Raw genomic sequence first — 14,800 nt, forward strand, 5'->3', positions numbered from 1 at the left:
GACCATCTGGTGATGTCCATGTGTAGAGTCTTCTCTTGTGTTGTTGGAAGAGGGTGTTTGCTATGACCAGTGCATTCTCTCAGCAAAACTCTGTTAGCCTTTGCCCTGCTTCATTCTGTACTCAGGCCAAATTTGCCAGTTACTCCATGTGTTTCTTGACTTCCTACTTTTGCATTCAGTCCCATATAATGAAAAGGACATCTTTTGGGGGTGTTAGTTATAAAAAGTCTTGTAGGTCTTCATAGAATTGTTCAGCTTCTTCAGCATTACTGATTAGGGCATAGGCTTGGATTACCTATGGGTAATGGGTCATATTAGTTGAGTGCTATCATGGATCATGCATTAATTATACTAAACTCTCTGGCATAGAGAAGACATTCAACAGATAGTTGTTCAAAATGAACACAGAAATCCTCACAATGCTTTGAGGTTGAAATATAGATCCATATTTACTTTATACCTTGCTATGTTACCAACCAGTTATATATAGTTGACTTGTTTATAGTTTATTTCAACAATAATTTAATACCTTTGATGAGATTTTGCATACACTGTTATTATGAGCAACCCATCTAAAAACTACTTAAGGTGGATTACCTAAGCAGACAGTTCTCATCTATATTTTAATTTGTTTCCCTAAGTGCTATTTTCAAAAGGAAAATCTAGAGTGGCATCCTCCTTGTATGCTTTAAATAATTTTTCCTGTTTGGTTTAGATTATACATGGCTCTTGTGATCTGACTTCTTTGAGTGGGGCTGCAAAAATGACCAGCTGAGACATAGCAAAACAAAAAAGTTTTGCATGTGAAAGCACAAATCCTTTCCTGTGTCTTCTAATATTTTCCATTCTTTACTTTTTTCTCACCTCTATTCCTTCTCCCTCCTTCTAACATCTACTTAGCTACTTCTATCTTCTTTCACACTAGCAGGGAAAACTCCCATTCAACTGGGATTTTTCCCTTACTAGATATCTATGTAGAGCCTGCTGCTGCTGCTGCTGCTAAGTCACTTCAGTCGTGCCCGACTCTGTGTGACCCCATAGATGGCAGCCCACCCGGCTCCCTCGTCCCTGGGATTCTCCAGGCAAGAACACTGGAATGTGTTGCCATTTCCTTCTAGCAACTCATTATTATTGAATTACCCAATAATTATTATTATTGAGTAATAATCTGAGTAATACTTTATAAAATCCTAAGCATCACCTTGTTCCATTTCCCCTCTTAGATAACTCTACTGCTGCTGCTGCTAAGTCACTTCAGTTGTGTCCAACTCTGTGCAACCCCATAGATGGCAGCCCACCAGGCTTCCGCATCCCTGGGATTCTCCAGGCAAGAACACTGGAGTGGGTTGCCATTTCCTTCTCCAGTGCATGCAAGTGAAACGTGAAAGTGATGTTGCTCAGTCGTGTCTGACTCTTAGTGACCCCATGGACTGCAGCCTTCCAGGCTCCTTTGTCCATGGGATTTTCCAGGCAAGAGCACTAGAGTGGGGGTGCCATTGCCTTCTCCCAGATAACTCTAGAAATATTTAATTTGAAAATGCAACAGAGCTGTGTAATCAATTTTGTGCAGAAGAGTATTTGAACTAGAATACGTGAATTTCAGCTCTGACAATGCCAATCATATATCCTTTATTTAAGTGCTCAACTTTTATGAACGTCAATATCCTCATTTGGAAAATGATGGGGATTAAACTAGGTAATGCTTAGCATCTTTTAATTTTAGATTATCTTGATTTTTTAAAATAGGAATTGCATCATATCTAATAAGTTTTAGATCACAACACAGTTCAGATATATTAGTCTTCTTGTGAGTTATACACAGAATATGAATGCATACTTGTAACCCCAAAATAAATTAGACCAAATTTTGGAGGGGAATGTGAGCAACAATATGATGGTGCAAAGTAAGATGTATATATGAGGCACACCTCAGGGAGGGTGTGTACTCAAGGCATCTGGTGAGTAGAACCTAGGGATGGTGCTAAATATCCTAGAATGCCCAGGACAATAAAATGAAACCTGTCCCAAAATGTCAACAATATTGAGGGTAAGAAATTCTTTACCTCGTAACTTCCTGAACTGGGGTTGCCAGTTGCTTCCTAGCCTACCTGTGTTCTTTTCTCCCTAGAAAGGGAAAGTGAGCTGGCCTCAATGCAACTTACAGTCTACTTGGCCTTTTCATGGAGTGTAACAGTCAAAAGAGCAAGTGATAGCCCCACTGCACAAGTGAAGAAACTAAGCTTAACGACAGAAGATGATAGAAAACAATCTACTCAATCTCCAAGTGTGCCGAAGAGGCATCAATAGTCAACCCCAGGACTGTCTCTTGGCAACACTCGTGATTCAAGGCTCATTGTCACTCTGGAGTTGAGAAGAAACCTGAATGGGAGGATTGAAAGAGAAGTTTCACCTCCCTTAGTTCACAGTCTCTCAAGAGTTTCTAGATACATTTCCAAGGGAAAAAATAATTGTAAGCATTTTTTTCCAATTAAAAATGACCAATGGAAAGTTTGTTGATGCTAATATATTTTGAAAGTCAACATTACAGAAAGAAGCATTGCATTTATAACAGTACAGAAATCATGTAGGTGAGAAGAAACTATTTTGGAAAAAGTAAATGAATAATTCTCTAAATCCAGAACTACTTTTTGTCTTCTGCCATCAAAGAAATAATTTCATTGTAAACTTCTTGAGGTGCATCCATTGCCCAGATAAAGTCCAAGTGATTGTAATTTGGAATTTCCTTGTGGTGAATGAGATTAGAGAGTTTTGAAAGCAAAAGGTCAACATCCTGAGGGTCAGCCAACAGGTCTTGGCCAGCACTCCATACTGCAATTGGGACATTCATGGCTGTTAAATTGTAGATGGGAGGTGTGGGCTAAAACACAAGAGGAAAAGAATCAGAATTTTCATAGGTAAATTCACTTGAAACTCAATACTTATTCAGTGGATAAATCAGATATCACTTAAAAAATTGAGATATAATTTATAAATAACATTATATTTGTTGCAGGTGCACAGCAATGATTCCACACATGTATACATAGTGAAATGATGACAACAAAAATATCTAGTTAGCATCTACCTCCATGTGTAGTTTTACTCTAACCCTAAACCTAGAGAGAGAGAAAGAGATAACTTTTAAGATTTACTGTCTTGGCAAGTTTCAAATGTACAGTACAGTATTAGTAACTACAGTCTCCACACTGTAATTGCATCTCTAGGTCTTACTTATTTTATGACTGGAAGTTCATACCTTTTGACCACCTTAATCCATTTTGCCCATGCCTCTAGCAACCACCAATCTGTTTTCCTTATCTATTAATTCCAGATTTTTCATGTTTTAGATTCCACATTTAAGTGAGATCATATAATATTTATCTGTGTATGAATAACTTATTTCATTTAGCATAATATTGTCAAGGTCCATCCTTGTTGTTACAAGTGGCATGACCCAGTTTCATAATTAAATCTTAAGAATTTACACACTCTAAATGTATAAGCTTCTCAAAATGGCCTGAGTCATTTATGTTGACTTTGTCTGACTTCCCAGTATAGTCATTGGAAAGGTAGTCAGTTGGTTAAATGAGTTGTATTCTAAATACTTGCCTGATTTTTACTAAATATAGGTTCAAATTCTTAGAAAATCTATTAGTAGCCCCGTTTCCTATTTTGACAAAAATCACCATTCACACAGATTTTAAAGGCATTCATAAAGCAGACCAATGGTAGACATAAAGCAGACAAGAAAATCACTACTAATTTTCCCACTGTTCACAGAGAATTTTGTTAGTTTTTAAAGATATTCTCAAGAATTCTGATTCAATACATTAATGTAATAGCTATATACTTATGCTTATAGCTATTATACTAATAGCTATATACTACAATATACTTATACTTATATAAGTATAATATATAGCTATATACTACAATATACTTATATAAGAAATACTTATACAATATACTTATATACTTATATAAGTACAAGCTATATACTTATACAAATAGCTACATACTACCATACTTATGTAATAGCTAATTCACAAAGAAATGTTTTATTATATGTATATAGTATTATATGTATAGTATTTTAATACTTTATTATGCTCCTTTACATGTTGGACAGAAGGGAAAATTGTAGAGAGCACCCATGAGAATAAACCCACTTTTCTTCACTCATATGCCACTGTTAGAAGTGTTTTCCAGGACCAGCTTCTGGATCTTAAATTATCATCACTTCCCCAGTTAGCTGACACCATCCTGAGTTGTGTTTGGCTTGGTTGCAGGGAGCATGGAGTTGGGGGTGGGTGTTTCACCCGCTTCTCCGTCCACGATGGAGTCTCTGGTTACTAGTGTTAAGGGCCCAGGACAAAGGCAGCCTCTAAGGTGCTGCTGGTTTCCGATTCTTCCGCTGAGCCTTCACGCTCCAGTGTCTGTGCTCATTCAGCTGCCCTCAAAGTACCACATGACTGCAGTAAGAAACTTCCAGAACTTATCACCCCTGGTGGCATTAGACAGACTTCTGAGGTCTGGACAACAACTTGACTTTGGAAAATACATGTACAGTTATCACAATTTCATCTTTAACCTTTTATATCTTTGTCTTTAAAATGTGAATAACTGCTACTTAAGATGCTTACCTGATTATAATGCATTAGGTTCTCAACTGAGGCTCCCCAGTCAAAAGCTTGGAATTTCCCAGACTTAATAGCCTAATGGAGAGAAATTTAAAAAACTAAGAAATTAAAAAAAATTACTTGGCTATGTGAATGATAACATACCAACATTTCCAAGTAGTTTACTTTTAATTTAAATATTATTTTTTCCTCATTCCAAGAATAAAGACTATTAATCCTAGAGAACAATTTATTCAAGTTTAAATGCAGCTCTGCTTGAAATAATTTTTCTTGCCACTCAAGTCATGAAAATCATTTATTTCTTGCTACCCAAAGCACCTATTTTTATAGGATTTTCATTCACATGGATTGATAATTTCACCTGGTAGTCCCATGCCAGAAAAATTCCCAGCTAGGAACATTTACTTTGACAGACTATTTTAAGACTTTGCTTTAGGTAAACTGGTGATGGTTGAGGCCCACAAGAAAGTTCTAACAGCTTGAAATGATACCTGTGTCCAGTGGAGGATGTTTTGAACAGAAGTTCCTGCTGGATTATGTGCTATATACACATCTAAGCGACTCTAGAAAGCAAGCATATAAGCACACACATACACTTAGATATACGTTCAGTTTCTTGGAAACACCCAAGACTTAAATTTTTTCTGATCCATATCAGGTTTTACCAGCAGCATTACTGGCAGGATATGAGCAAAAGAGTTGTACATCACTTTATGGCTGGCAAACTCTGATTATATGGGCTAATTTAAAGGATGCATAGCTAAACTAAACAATTTTGAGTGAGAATAGTTGTCAATGGATAATATAGAACATGAAAAATATGATATACTGTGAGCTAGATTGTTTTGTTCTATGATCTACATATGTTGGGGCTTCCCAGGTGGCGCTAATAGTAAAAAATCTGCCTGTCAGGGCAGGAGACACAAGACACAGATTCAATCCCTGGGTCAGGAAGATCCCCTGGGGTACAAAGTGGCAACCCACTCCAGTATTCCTGCCTGGGAGATTCTATGGACAAAGGAACCTGGTTGGTTACAGTCCATGGGACTGTAAAGAATCAGACATGACTGAGCACAGTACATACTTTACATATGTCAGCTCATTTAATCTTCACAATGACTCATTTCATTGATAAGGAATCAAAATGAAGGTGTTCAAGTGTGTTGGAAAGGTAGGATCTGAATTATGCTTTTAACCTGAATCCATATTTTTAACTTCTTTGCAATACTGCAGTATGTTGTATGTGTTTTTAAACATCCACTTGGTGCAAAGCAAATGAAATAGAAGGTAAAGAGTATGGACAAGATCTTACATAAAGAGCTGCTCTGAAAGAAGTTTTGGAAAGTTTATAGGGTTGACTATCAGCATTACAATATTTTAAATAATATTCATCCAATATCTAGACATATTTTTCCTGCAGAGGAACCTGATAACATGGTTCAATACCTCATCTCACAGAAATTAAAGTCACAGTGATTTTCAGGTGATCAGAGGTGAGCAGCGAGTTTTCTGTTTTTGTTTTTTCTACAAGCTGTTTACTTCAGGGCACAATGAGGTGATGGAAGGAACCTGGAGGCAACAAAACTAGGAGCCATGGCTTGTGATTTCTCTTGGGCTTATCTGCATATTGGACAGAATTTTGAAGTGACTCCTGGTTCTAATAAAGTACCATGATGATAAGACAAGAAATCAAGAGAGTTGCTCAAAATAATCAGAAATTTCAGGGCATACAAACCATGTTGAAGTTCTTATTGTCAGCTCCAGTAATGGCAAACAAGGCATTCTTACAAAGGACATTCAGTGTCTCACGAGAGCATACTTCAACACCAAGAAATTGTTCAAAAAAATTGTGTGGGTAGAACATTTTGTTACCAAATATAATCTGAAAAATAAAAGCATCATTATAGATTTGCAAATAACAAGCTACAGAAAAGACTTCTTAATTTGTCTAGTTTACTGACAGAAATGTCTATTTCAATATTTCTATATGTTGTCTTAGGAAGTTTAAATACTTTCTCTCATTGAATCCCAATGATAAAGATGTGGAATGGACAGGGCAGATATGAATACTGGGTATTTATTGTTGCATTGAGAACTATACTGGCTAATGAAAATTGTAATGCATAAAAATGTACAGTCTAGTTGGGGTAAGAGGAGCTATGGGATTAAATCATAAAACAACATTGTAGAATATCAAAAGTCGGTTCCAAGATGTGTGGTTTCAGCAATAAATGACCAAAAATCATCAGGGAAAAGGATGACTTCAAGCCATATTTTCACGAAAATGTTAAAAAGACAAAGAGGTTTGGTAGCTTAATAATTGAAAGGACTCACCCTCATTGTTCTTGAGGAAGGTTGACACTTTGTTATCCCCATTTTATTTTATTCATTGTTTATTGAAGCATAGTTGATTTACAATATAATATTAGTTTCAGTTATATGACTTAGTGACTCCATATTTTCAAAATTACACACAAAGTTTCAAAATTATACACATGCAAAGCTACTATAAAGTGTTGACCGTTTTCTCTTTGCTGGACATTTTATCCGTGTGACTTATTTATTTACTTAATTATTTAATTAAATTTATTTATTTATTTAATTATTACTGGTAGTTCGTACTCTGTCATCCCCATTTTATACAGGAGAACAGAAGGCTAATAAATAGTCAGGGTCTTGGTCTAGTGAGAACTGGATTGCAGCTAGAATCCTGATCCAAGCCTCAAGATTTTGACTTAAGGTCTAATACTATCTTTTTTTAAACCCCTCTCTCCACTGCCTGTCAGAAATTCTGAGTACAAGTGAAACATAAACATGTTCTGAATCAGGGCAGCCTGTAAATATATTCAGGGTCATCACACAATTTTACATTTTGAGTAAAAGTTTTACAAATATAGTTGCAGGTAAAAATCTTTTAGGTTTTAGACACCTGTGTTAGTTTAGTGAGAAAAAAATGAACAGCACACACCTGAGTGAAAAAAAAAAGAAAAGAAAAATACACAACCATAGAAGAGAATGGCATCAGTAAATTTTGTAGCCTGAGGCAAACTGTTCTCCTAATGGAGTGTGTGTGTGTGTGTGTGTGCGCGTGTGTGTGTCTGTTGGTTACAGTGGGTGGGAGAAGTTGGTGATTAAACTTTGGATACAGGAAAGATTATTAAATCCCTAACATATATGCCTACATAATATCTACAGTTTATTGAAATCTATCCTGCTGCCCTGCGAAACCCCCATTCACAGAGAAAAGCCCTCTTAGGAGTGAGACTTGGACAGCCGAGGGCACCTGATGAGGGTCTGCAAGCTCTTGCTTCACGTCTTCCCGGCTACCTTACCCTTTCTCTCCTTTTCCTGTCCCTCCCCTCCTTTCCTGTTCTCCCTCTTCCCACCTCTCATGGACTAGGTAGTCGAGGTATTTTATTTGACTCTTTTGTGTTGATTTTAGCTCCTCTTCCCCAGGCTGAGGGTGGAAACACAGCCTTGAAGACTTGTGTGGATACTTGGTAAAGAAACATCCATGAAGGAGCAAAAACACTGCCAGGTGTTGCTAGCACTCAAAGAAATGGAGAATTTAAAAAAGTGGGATCTCTTAAACTATAACGGGGATTCGAACATGGTCAGTGCTATTCAAGGTGTAACATAAACACATTCATTTCCATTCCTGGATATAAACACGATCGTCCACCATGTGTTTGTTCTCTATCACTTTGAAATACACAAACAATTCAATATCTTAGATCTGGGTAAAGGGAATCACATACCTTGAAGAGGAAGTGAGGAATAAGCGCAAGTTTGTTAAACAGGCTCTGGGTGTGCTTCACTGTGGCGACTGGGGCTAATGCATGGAAGACTTCGATTTTTTCAGCCAGTGTGGGATTGGTAGAAAAGGCGACAAAACCTGAAAGAGAACAAGGAATATGTGTAAAGGTAGGGGTGTGTGTGTGTGTGTGTGTGTTTTACAAGTAAGACATCATTACTTTGGACTTACTAAGGGTGCCATCTGGGACAACCTGAAATGAACAAAATGGTCAGATTTTAGTATATTTTATTTTCATAGATTCTCTCTGGGGACATGAGGTTTGCTGTTGTGTAGTTGCTAAGTCGTGTCTGACTCTGGCGACCCCATGTACTGGGGCCCACCAGGCTCCTCTGTCCATGGGATTTCCCTAGCAAGAATACTGAAGTGGACTGCCATTTCCTTCTCCATGGGATTTTCCCATCCCAGGGATATAACGCACATCTCCCATTTGGCAGGCAGATTTTTTTACCACTGAGCTACCTAGGAAGCCCTGGACAGGAGGTTAGAACTTTTTAAATGTTACATTTAACTCTTTTATCTGACTTTTGAAAACAGGCCAACTTTAGAATAATCACATGGTAATAAAAGTGTTATAATTTATGTGACAGCAGGTTTGGTTCAGCTTAAAATTATCTCATCTTATAACAATGAGATAATTAACACAACATGAATAAGGTATATAAATGGAAAGGTTAAAGCACAAATTTGAAATGTGTCGAAAGAGAGTTTGAAACTTAGTTCTGTGGTTTATTAGCTTTGTGACCTTGGAAAAGAGACCTGAACTCTAAAAGTTTTAGTTTCCTCATCTAAAAATAGGTATAATAATGACTACTTCCTTAGTTTGTTTAGGAAATGATTAAGTTGAATCATGTGAAATATTTACCAGGAACTAAGCCATGCCCGTGGGGCCACTCAAGATGGGCGGGTCATGGTGGAGAGGTCTGACAGAGTGGTCCACTGGAGAAGGGAATGGCAAACCACTTCAGTATTCTTGCCTTGAGAACCCCATGAACAGTATTGAAAGGCAAAATGATAGGATACTAAAAGAGGATCTCCCCAGGTCAGTAGGTGCCCAATATGCTACTGGAGATCAGTGATGAGATGGCTGGATGGCATCACTGACTTGATGGACGTGAGTCTGAGTGAACTGCGGGAGTTTGTGATGAACAGGGAGGCCTGGCGTGCTGCAATTCATGGGGTCACAGAGAATCGGACATGACTGAGCGACTGAACTGAACTGAACTGAGTCACATAGTAATGCTTAACAAATGAGTAGCAGAGATAATTCCAATATTTGTATACAATATTCTCAGCCCTTATCTGCTTTTAATTGTTTTCATGAACAGTACCATATAAAGTGAAAGTGAAGTCACTCAGTTGTGTCCGACTCTTTGTGACCCCGTGGACTATAGCCTACCAAGCTCCTCTGTCCATGGGATTCTCCAGGCAAGAATACTGGAGTGGGTTGCCATTTCCTTCTCCAGGGGATCTTCCCGACCCAGGGATCGAACCCGGGTTTCCCGCATTGGAGGCAGACGCTTTTACCTCTGAGCCACCAGGGAAGCCCTACCGTATAAATAGACTGGGTTCTAATTAAACAGTTATTAACTTAAATTCTTTACAGTTGAATTTCATAGGACAATCTCTCCTTACTGTTAATAATGACATGTTGACTAGACTTAAGAAAAGCTTGAAACAAAGCTTTTCAGATTTGTGCAAAACTTAAATAAGGCAAAAAGAAAGAAAAACTTTTCAGGTTTATGCCACTCAGTAATATGCAGCCTGATCCCACTGGAAGAAGAACATGCTTTCCAACAGCACTGTGCTGATTAAGGAGTTCTTTATCTGGCTTCCTAACTCTGAAGATGAGAGCCAGCAGGTCACCCAGCCCAAGCAGGACTCCTTCGCAAGGAGAGTCAGTCTCCTCCTGCCAGAGTATTAGTAGCAGCACCACTGACACTGAGAGGGGGTCAGTAGGTCCATAAAGGGTCAGACAGGTAACTTCTCAAAACAAGCTTAATCCCATTGCAGATGCAATCCATCAAGGACACTTCACTAAACATCTTGTACACAGCAGATTGGTGGATGTCAGTTAGAAGGCAGAAACAACTTGCTGAAATTTATGAGTATGGTGACACAAACTGTCCACTGGTGAGTAAGAAGAATGGAAATGTTCAAAATTTAAATACTCAAAAGAGCAGTAGCTTGGAGTGATTTTCTGTCAGGACAAGTGGTTCTATTTACCTCAATAAATCTTAAGGACATTTCTGCATTTCAGCTAAGTGCAATAATTTTATAACCCTGTATCACTGAGGAAAGGTTAAGCTATGTTCAACATGTTCTATACAAAAGCATAGGAGTCAGTCATAAGCACCCCTCTGATGCTCCCCAATCTGAGTCCCTGATTTATTTTTCTCTTCATAGAAAAATGCTACCATCATCTAGCATCATATGTATTTTACTTATCATTTTCTCTGCCTCCACCTGCTAGAGTATCAGTAGTAAAAAGACAGAGATTTTAAACTATTTACTTTTTTGCTATATCCTTAGGATATGTTATATGAGACCCATAAATAGGGTTGACTGAATGAAATAAACTGAGACCAGAGACCATGTGGTACAAAGTTTCAGAGCATTGGTTCCTACCTGTAATAACTACGTTATCTTACACAAACTATTTCTTCACCCACTATTTAGGTTGCCTATTTTTGGGCTCCAAAATCACTGCAGATGGTGAATTGCAGCCATGAAATTAAAAGACACTTACTCCTTGGAAGGAAAGTTATGACCAACCTAGATAGCATATTCAAAAGCAGAGATATTACTTTGCCAACAAAGGTCCGTCTAGTCAAGGCTATAGTTTTTCCTGTGGTCATGTATGGATATGAGAGTTGGACTGTGAAGAAAGCTGAGTGCCAAAGAATTGATGCTTTTGGACTGTGGTGTTGGAGAAGACTCTTGAGAGTCCCTTGGACTGCAAGGAGATCCAACCAGTCTGTCCTAAAGGAGACCAGTCCTGGGTGTTCATTGGAAGGACTGATGCTGAGGCTCCAATACTTTGGCCACCTCATGCAGAGCTGACTCATTGGAAAAGACCCTGATGCTGGGAGGGATTGAAGGCAGGGGGAAAAGGGGACAACAGAGGATGAGATGGCTGGATGGCATCACTGACTCGATGGACATGGGTGTGGGTGAACTCCGGGAGTTGGTGATGGACAGGGAGGCCTGGTGTGCTGTAATTCATGTGGTCACAAAGAGTCGGACATGACTGAGCGACTGAACTGAACTGAACTGATACAAACAATAGGAATAATAATGGCCTTATATCAGTGGGCTCTTGTAGACATTGCATTACATAATGAATGGAAAGCAATTAGCAAGCATGAAGACCAACATACCTGCATGACCACTGGTAAAGGATCTATACGAACTACACTACTTGCTAATTGCTTTACCTACCAATGGTGGTGCCTTGGGAATGGCCAACATAGTGTAGCTTCTTCTGTCCTGTTCTCTTTAAGATGAAATCAATTGTAGATGGAAGGTCATATTCAGCCATTTCATCAAAGCTGTAAAAAAGACAAAATAAGCTAAATACACATCTTTGTTATAATTGCTATAAGTCAAACCTATTTAAGCTAAAGCTTCCTTTGAAAAATAGAAAGCTGGATGCTCTAAACATTGCTGCTTATAGACTATTTGAGTGTCAGGGGCTCTTTGCCGATGACTTCTTTAAAGAGCTGACATTATTTCTAAAGCACAGCATGGTAGCTGCCATTTGATCCAATTTGAAACACTAGTATTTGTAGTTGGGGACTACTTCCATCCCTGAATCTGACTGTCAGATTTAATAATGACTTGTATTTAGTGTTCCACTACCATGAAATATGAATAATTTCTCTATTTTATTCTTTACAAGTCATCCAGAATAATTTTTTTGAAAATGAAAACAGGCTCTGCCCTTCCCCTGTTAAAACTTTCCAGAAGCTTCTCCTTACACTTAGAATGAGCTCCAAGGCCCTCATCATGACCTACACTGCCCATCCTCATCCTGGCTTGTCAGCATCTCTAGTGTCCTCGCCTCTTGGTCTTCCTCTTCCTCACTACACTTGGGACAGATAACCTTCCATTCGGTTCCTAGAATTTTTAGAGCACTTTTGTGCCTCAGCTCCATCAACCAACTTCTCTTCTGTTCTCCACTTCCACTAGTAATTCCTAGAGATAAGGCACCAGAAGGCCAGTAAGAGAAAATCTTTGATAATCTCTCCATGGTGTCTGAATTTCATTGTCTCCCCCTCCACTTCATTATTGCTGATGAGAGATGTTGTCCATGAACCCCAGCTGGGTTTAAATCCATGTGGATGTTCCTTTAGAAATTGCCAAGGACAACAAATTTCCTTGCTTACTCATTTTGCTCAATCCTTGTGGAAAAGCAGATTCAGGGAATCTCATAATACTGGGCACTGGGATCACAGTTAGGAGGAAAACTACCCTTGGAATGAGGTGTATGAAAAATCTAAGATAGATTAGAATCAAAGGACTTCCTTCTCCTCCTACTTGAAGTGGGATTTGTTAAGATATGACTGGATTGGAAGCAGTGACTACTGATGATTTTTAACTCAATATTTATTTTTAATTCTCCCTCTTTACCTGAAAGCCCAGAATTCAGGGGAGTCTGGTGAATAGTATAAATGTTCCTGGGCCCAAGTGTTTCCTCTGCTGTTCCCCAGCCACACGTCATAACCAGCATCTGCCAGGAGGAAGCCCAGGCTGTTGTTGGGAAGGTTGGAAATCCAGTTTGTAGCTGATGGCAAGAAGACCATGCTGCAGAAACACAACAGGTCTCTGACCTAAGGGAGAAAATTATTCAAACCGTTATAAACTCACTCCTTATTCTCAGAGAAACATGAATGTAGGAAGACTAGAATTAAATAAGTTTTCTTGGTGGGGTGAATATTTTTGAAATTGTTATCTTAATTGTGATATTTTCTCAGATGACAAAATATGTGCACCTGTATACTTTAAATTGTGTGCAGTTTGTTGTAAGCCAGTTACACTCGAAAAGCTATTGAAAAATTATATTAAAGAAATTCAGCATAATGTTAATTAAGTGGATTTGTTATCAGGGACTCTGAGTTCCCACCCAGCACAACAAACTAAAATCGTGGGCCAGTGTGCTTCACATCATAGAAGCCAGTGTAAATCTGGTGCCACTCAGACCCTTAGCTTAATCTCAGAAGTCCAAGGTGGATCAAGGATTTTTTTCCCTGTGAGTAACTTAATCTCATGTTCTAGAATTAGAATATATTTGAATGGAATGTATTTGACTCACAATTCAAGGCACTCATCTTTTCCCGTCATTCCAGCCCCCCAAGCTTCCCTGGTGACTCAGTGGTAAAGAATCTGCCTGCCAACACAGGAGGTGTGGTTTCAGTTCCTGGGTCGGGAAGATCCCCTGGAGAAGGAAGTGGCAGCCCACTTCAGTATTCTTGCCAGGATACTCCATGGACAGAGGACCCGGGCAGGCTACAGTCCATGGGGTTGCACAAGAGTGGAGCACAACTTAGTGACTGAACAAAAGCCAGTCCTACCTAAATGATTAGCATCATTCTTTCCATGAGGAATCCGATAGACCTGAAGGATATAGCCATCTGCAGTTATAACTTTATGCATCTCACTTGGGTAGCCCCAGAAGGAAATCATCTGACTCTGAATGGAGGGAAAAACAAAATTAGCTTCATGAGTTTACTGGGCCACTTTTATGATTCCTATTGTAAAACTTCTCATTGATTGTTAACATACATTAGGTAAAGAAATATTTCAAACTTTATAATAAAAGATATTTTAAAAGAATTAATGAGAACAAGAGCATCAATATCTTTGGAAGTGTTGTTTTTAAAATATTAGTGATATGAATAACTTACCACATTCATACTGGCTTCAGGGTTCTTAGCAATTTTTCCAAGGAAACAAAATGCATTTCCAGACATGTGGATGAAACACACCGTTACAAGTAGCCACCACATTTTCAATCTATTAGGGAAAAAACAAAAACATTGCATCATGTGGTAAATCTTACAATATAACATGAAGTCATGATATTGAGCTGCCTCGCTCTTTTCTTCACATATTTTTCACTTATTAGCTTCTCTGTCATATCATTCTCCTGTTTCTTATCACTTTGTCAATTAGAAGATTTTTATAGTACTTCTGCTATTCTGGTCATTTATTCAGTTTTGTACATGATTCTAGTTTTCCAAAGGACCTTTTATCAACCTACCCTTGTAGATATTTGCTATTTACCATCTGTTATGGTTTGAGTTGGTCTTCCACTGACACCCCAAAAATAGATATATTGAAGACC

The 14,800-nt window shown here is 38.4% G+C and overlaps 1 protein-coding gene across 1 annotated transcript; it reads right to left on the reverse strand.

Moving 5' to 3' along the window:
• On the reverse strand, window positions 2,642–14,462 carry LOC108634007 (gastric triacylglycerol lipase-like). Its single transcript, XM_018041120.1, is given in 10 exon segments — window positions 2,642–2,878; window positions 4,644–4,715; window positions 5,132–5,203; window positions 6,376–6,522; window positions 8,399–8,535; window positions 11,896–12,005; window positions 13,087–13,244; window positions 13,246–13,286; window positions 14,028–14,145; window positions 14,361–14,462. Coding segments are annotated over 10 exon segments (1,194 nt in total).

This window comes from Capra hircus, chromosome 26, assembly GCF_001704415.2.
Source record: "Capra hircus breed San Clemente chromosome 26, ASM170441v1, whole genome shotgun sequence".
Taxonomy (NCBI): domain Eukaryota; kingdom Metazoa; phylum Chordata; class Mammalia; order Artiodactyla; family Bovidae; genus Capra; species Capra hircus.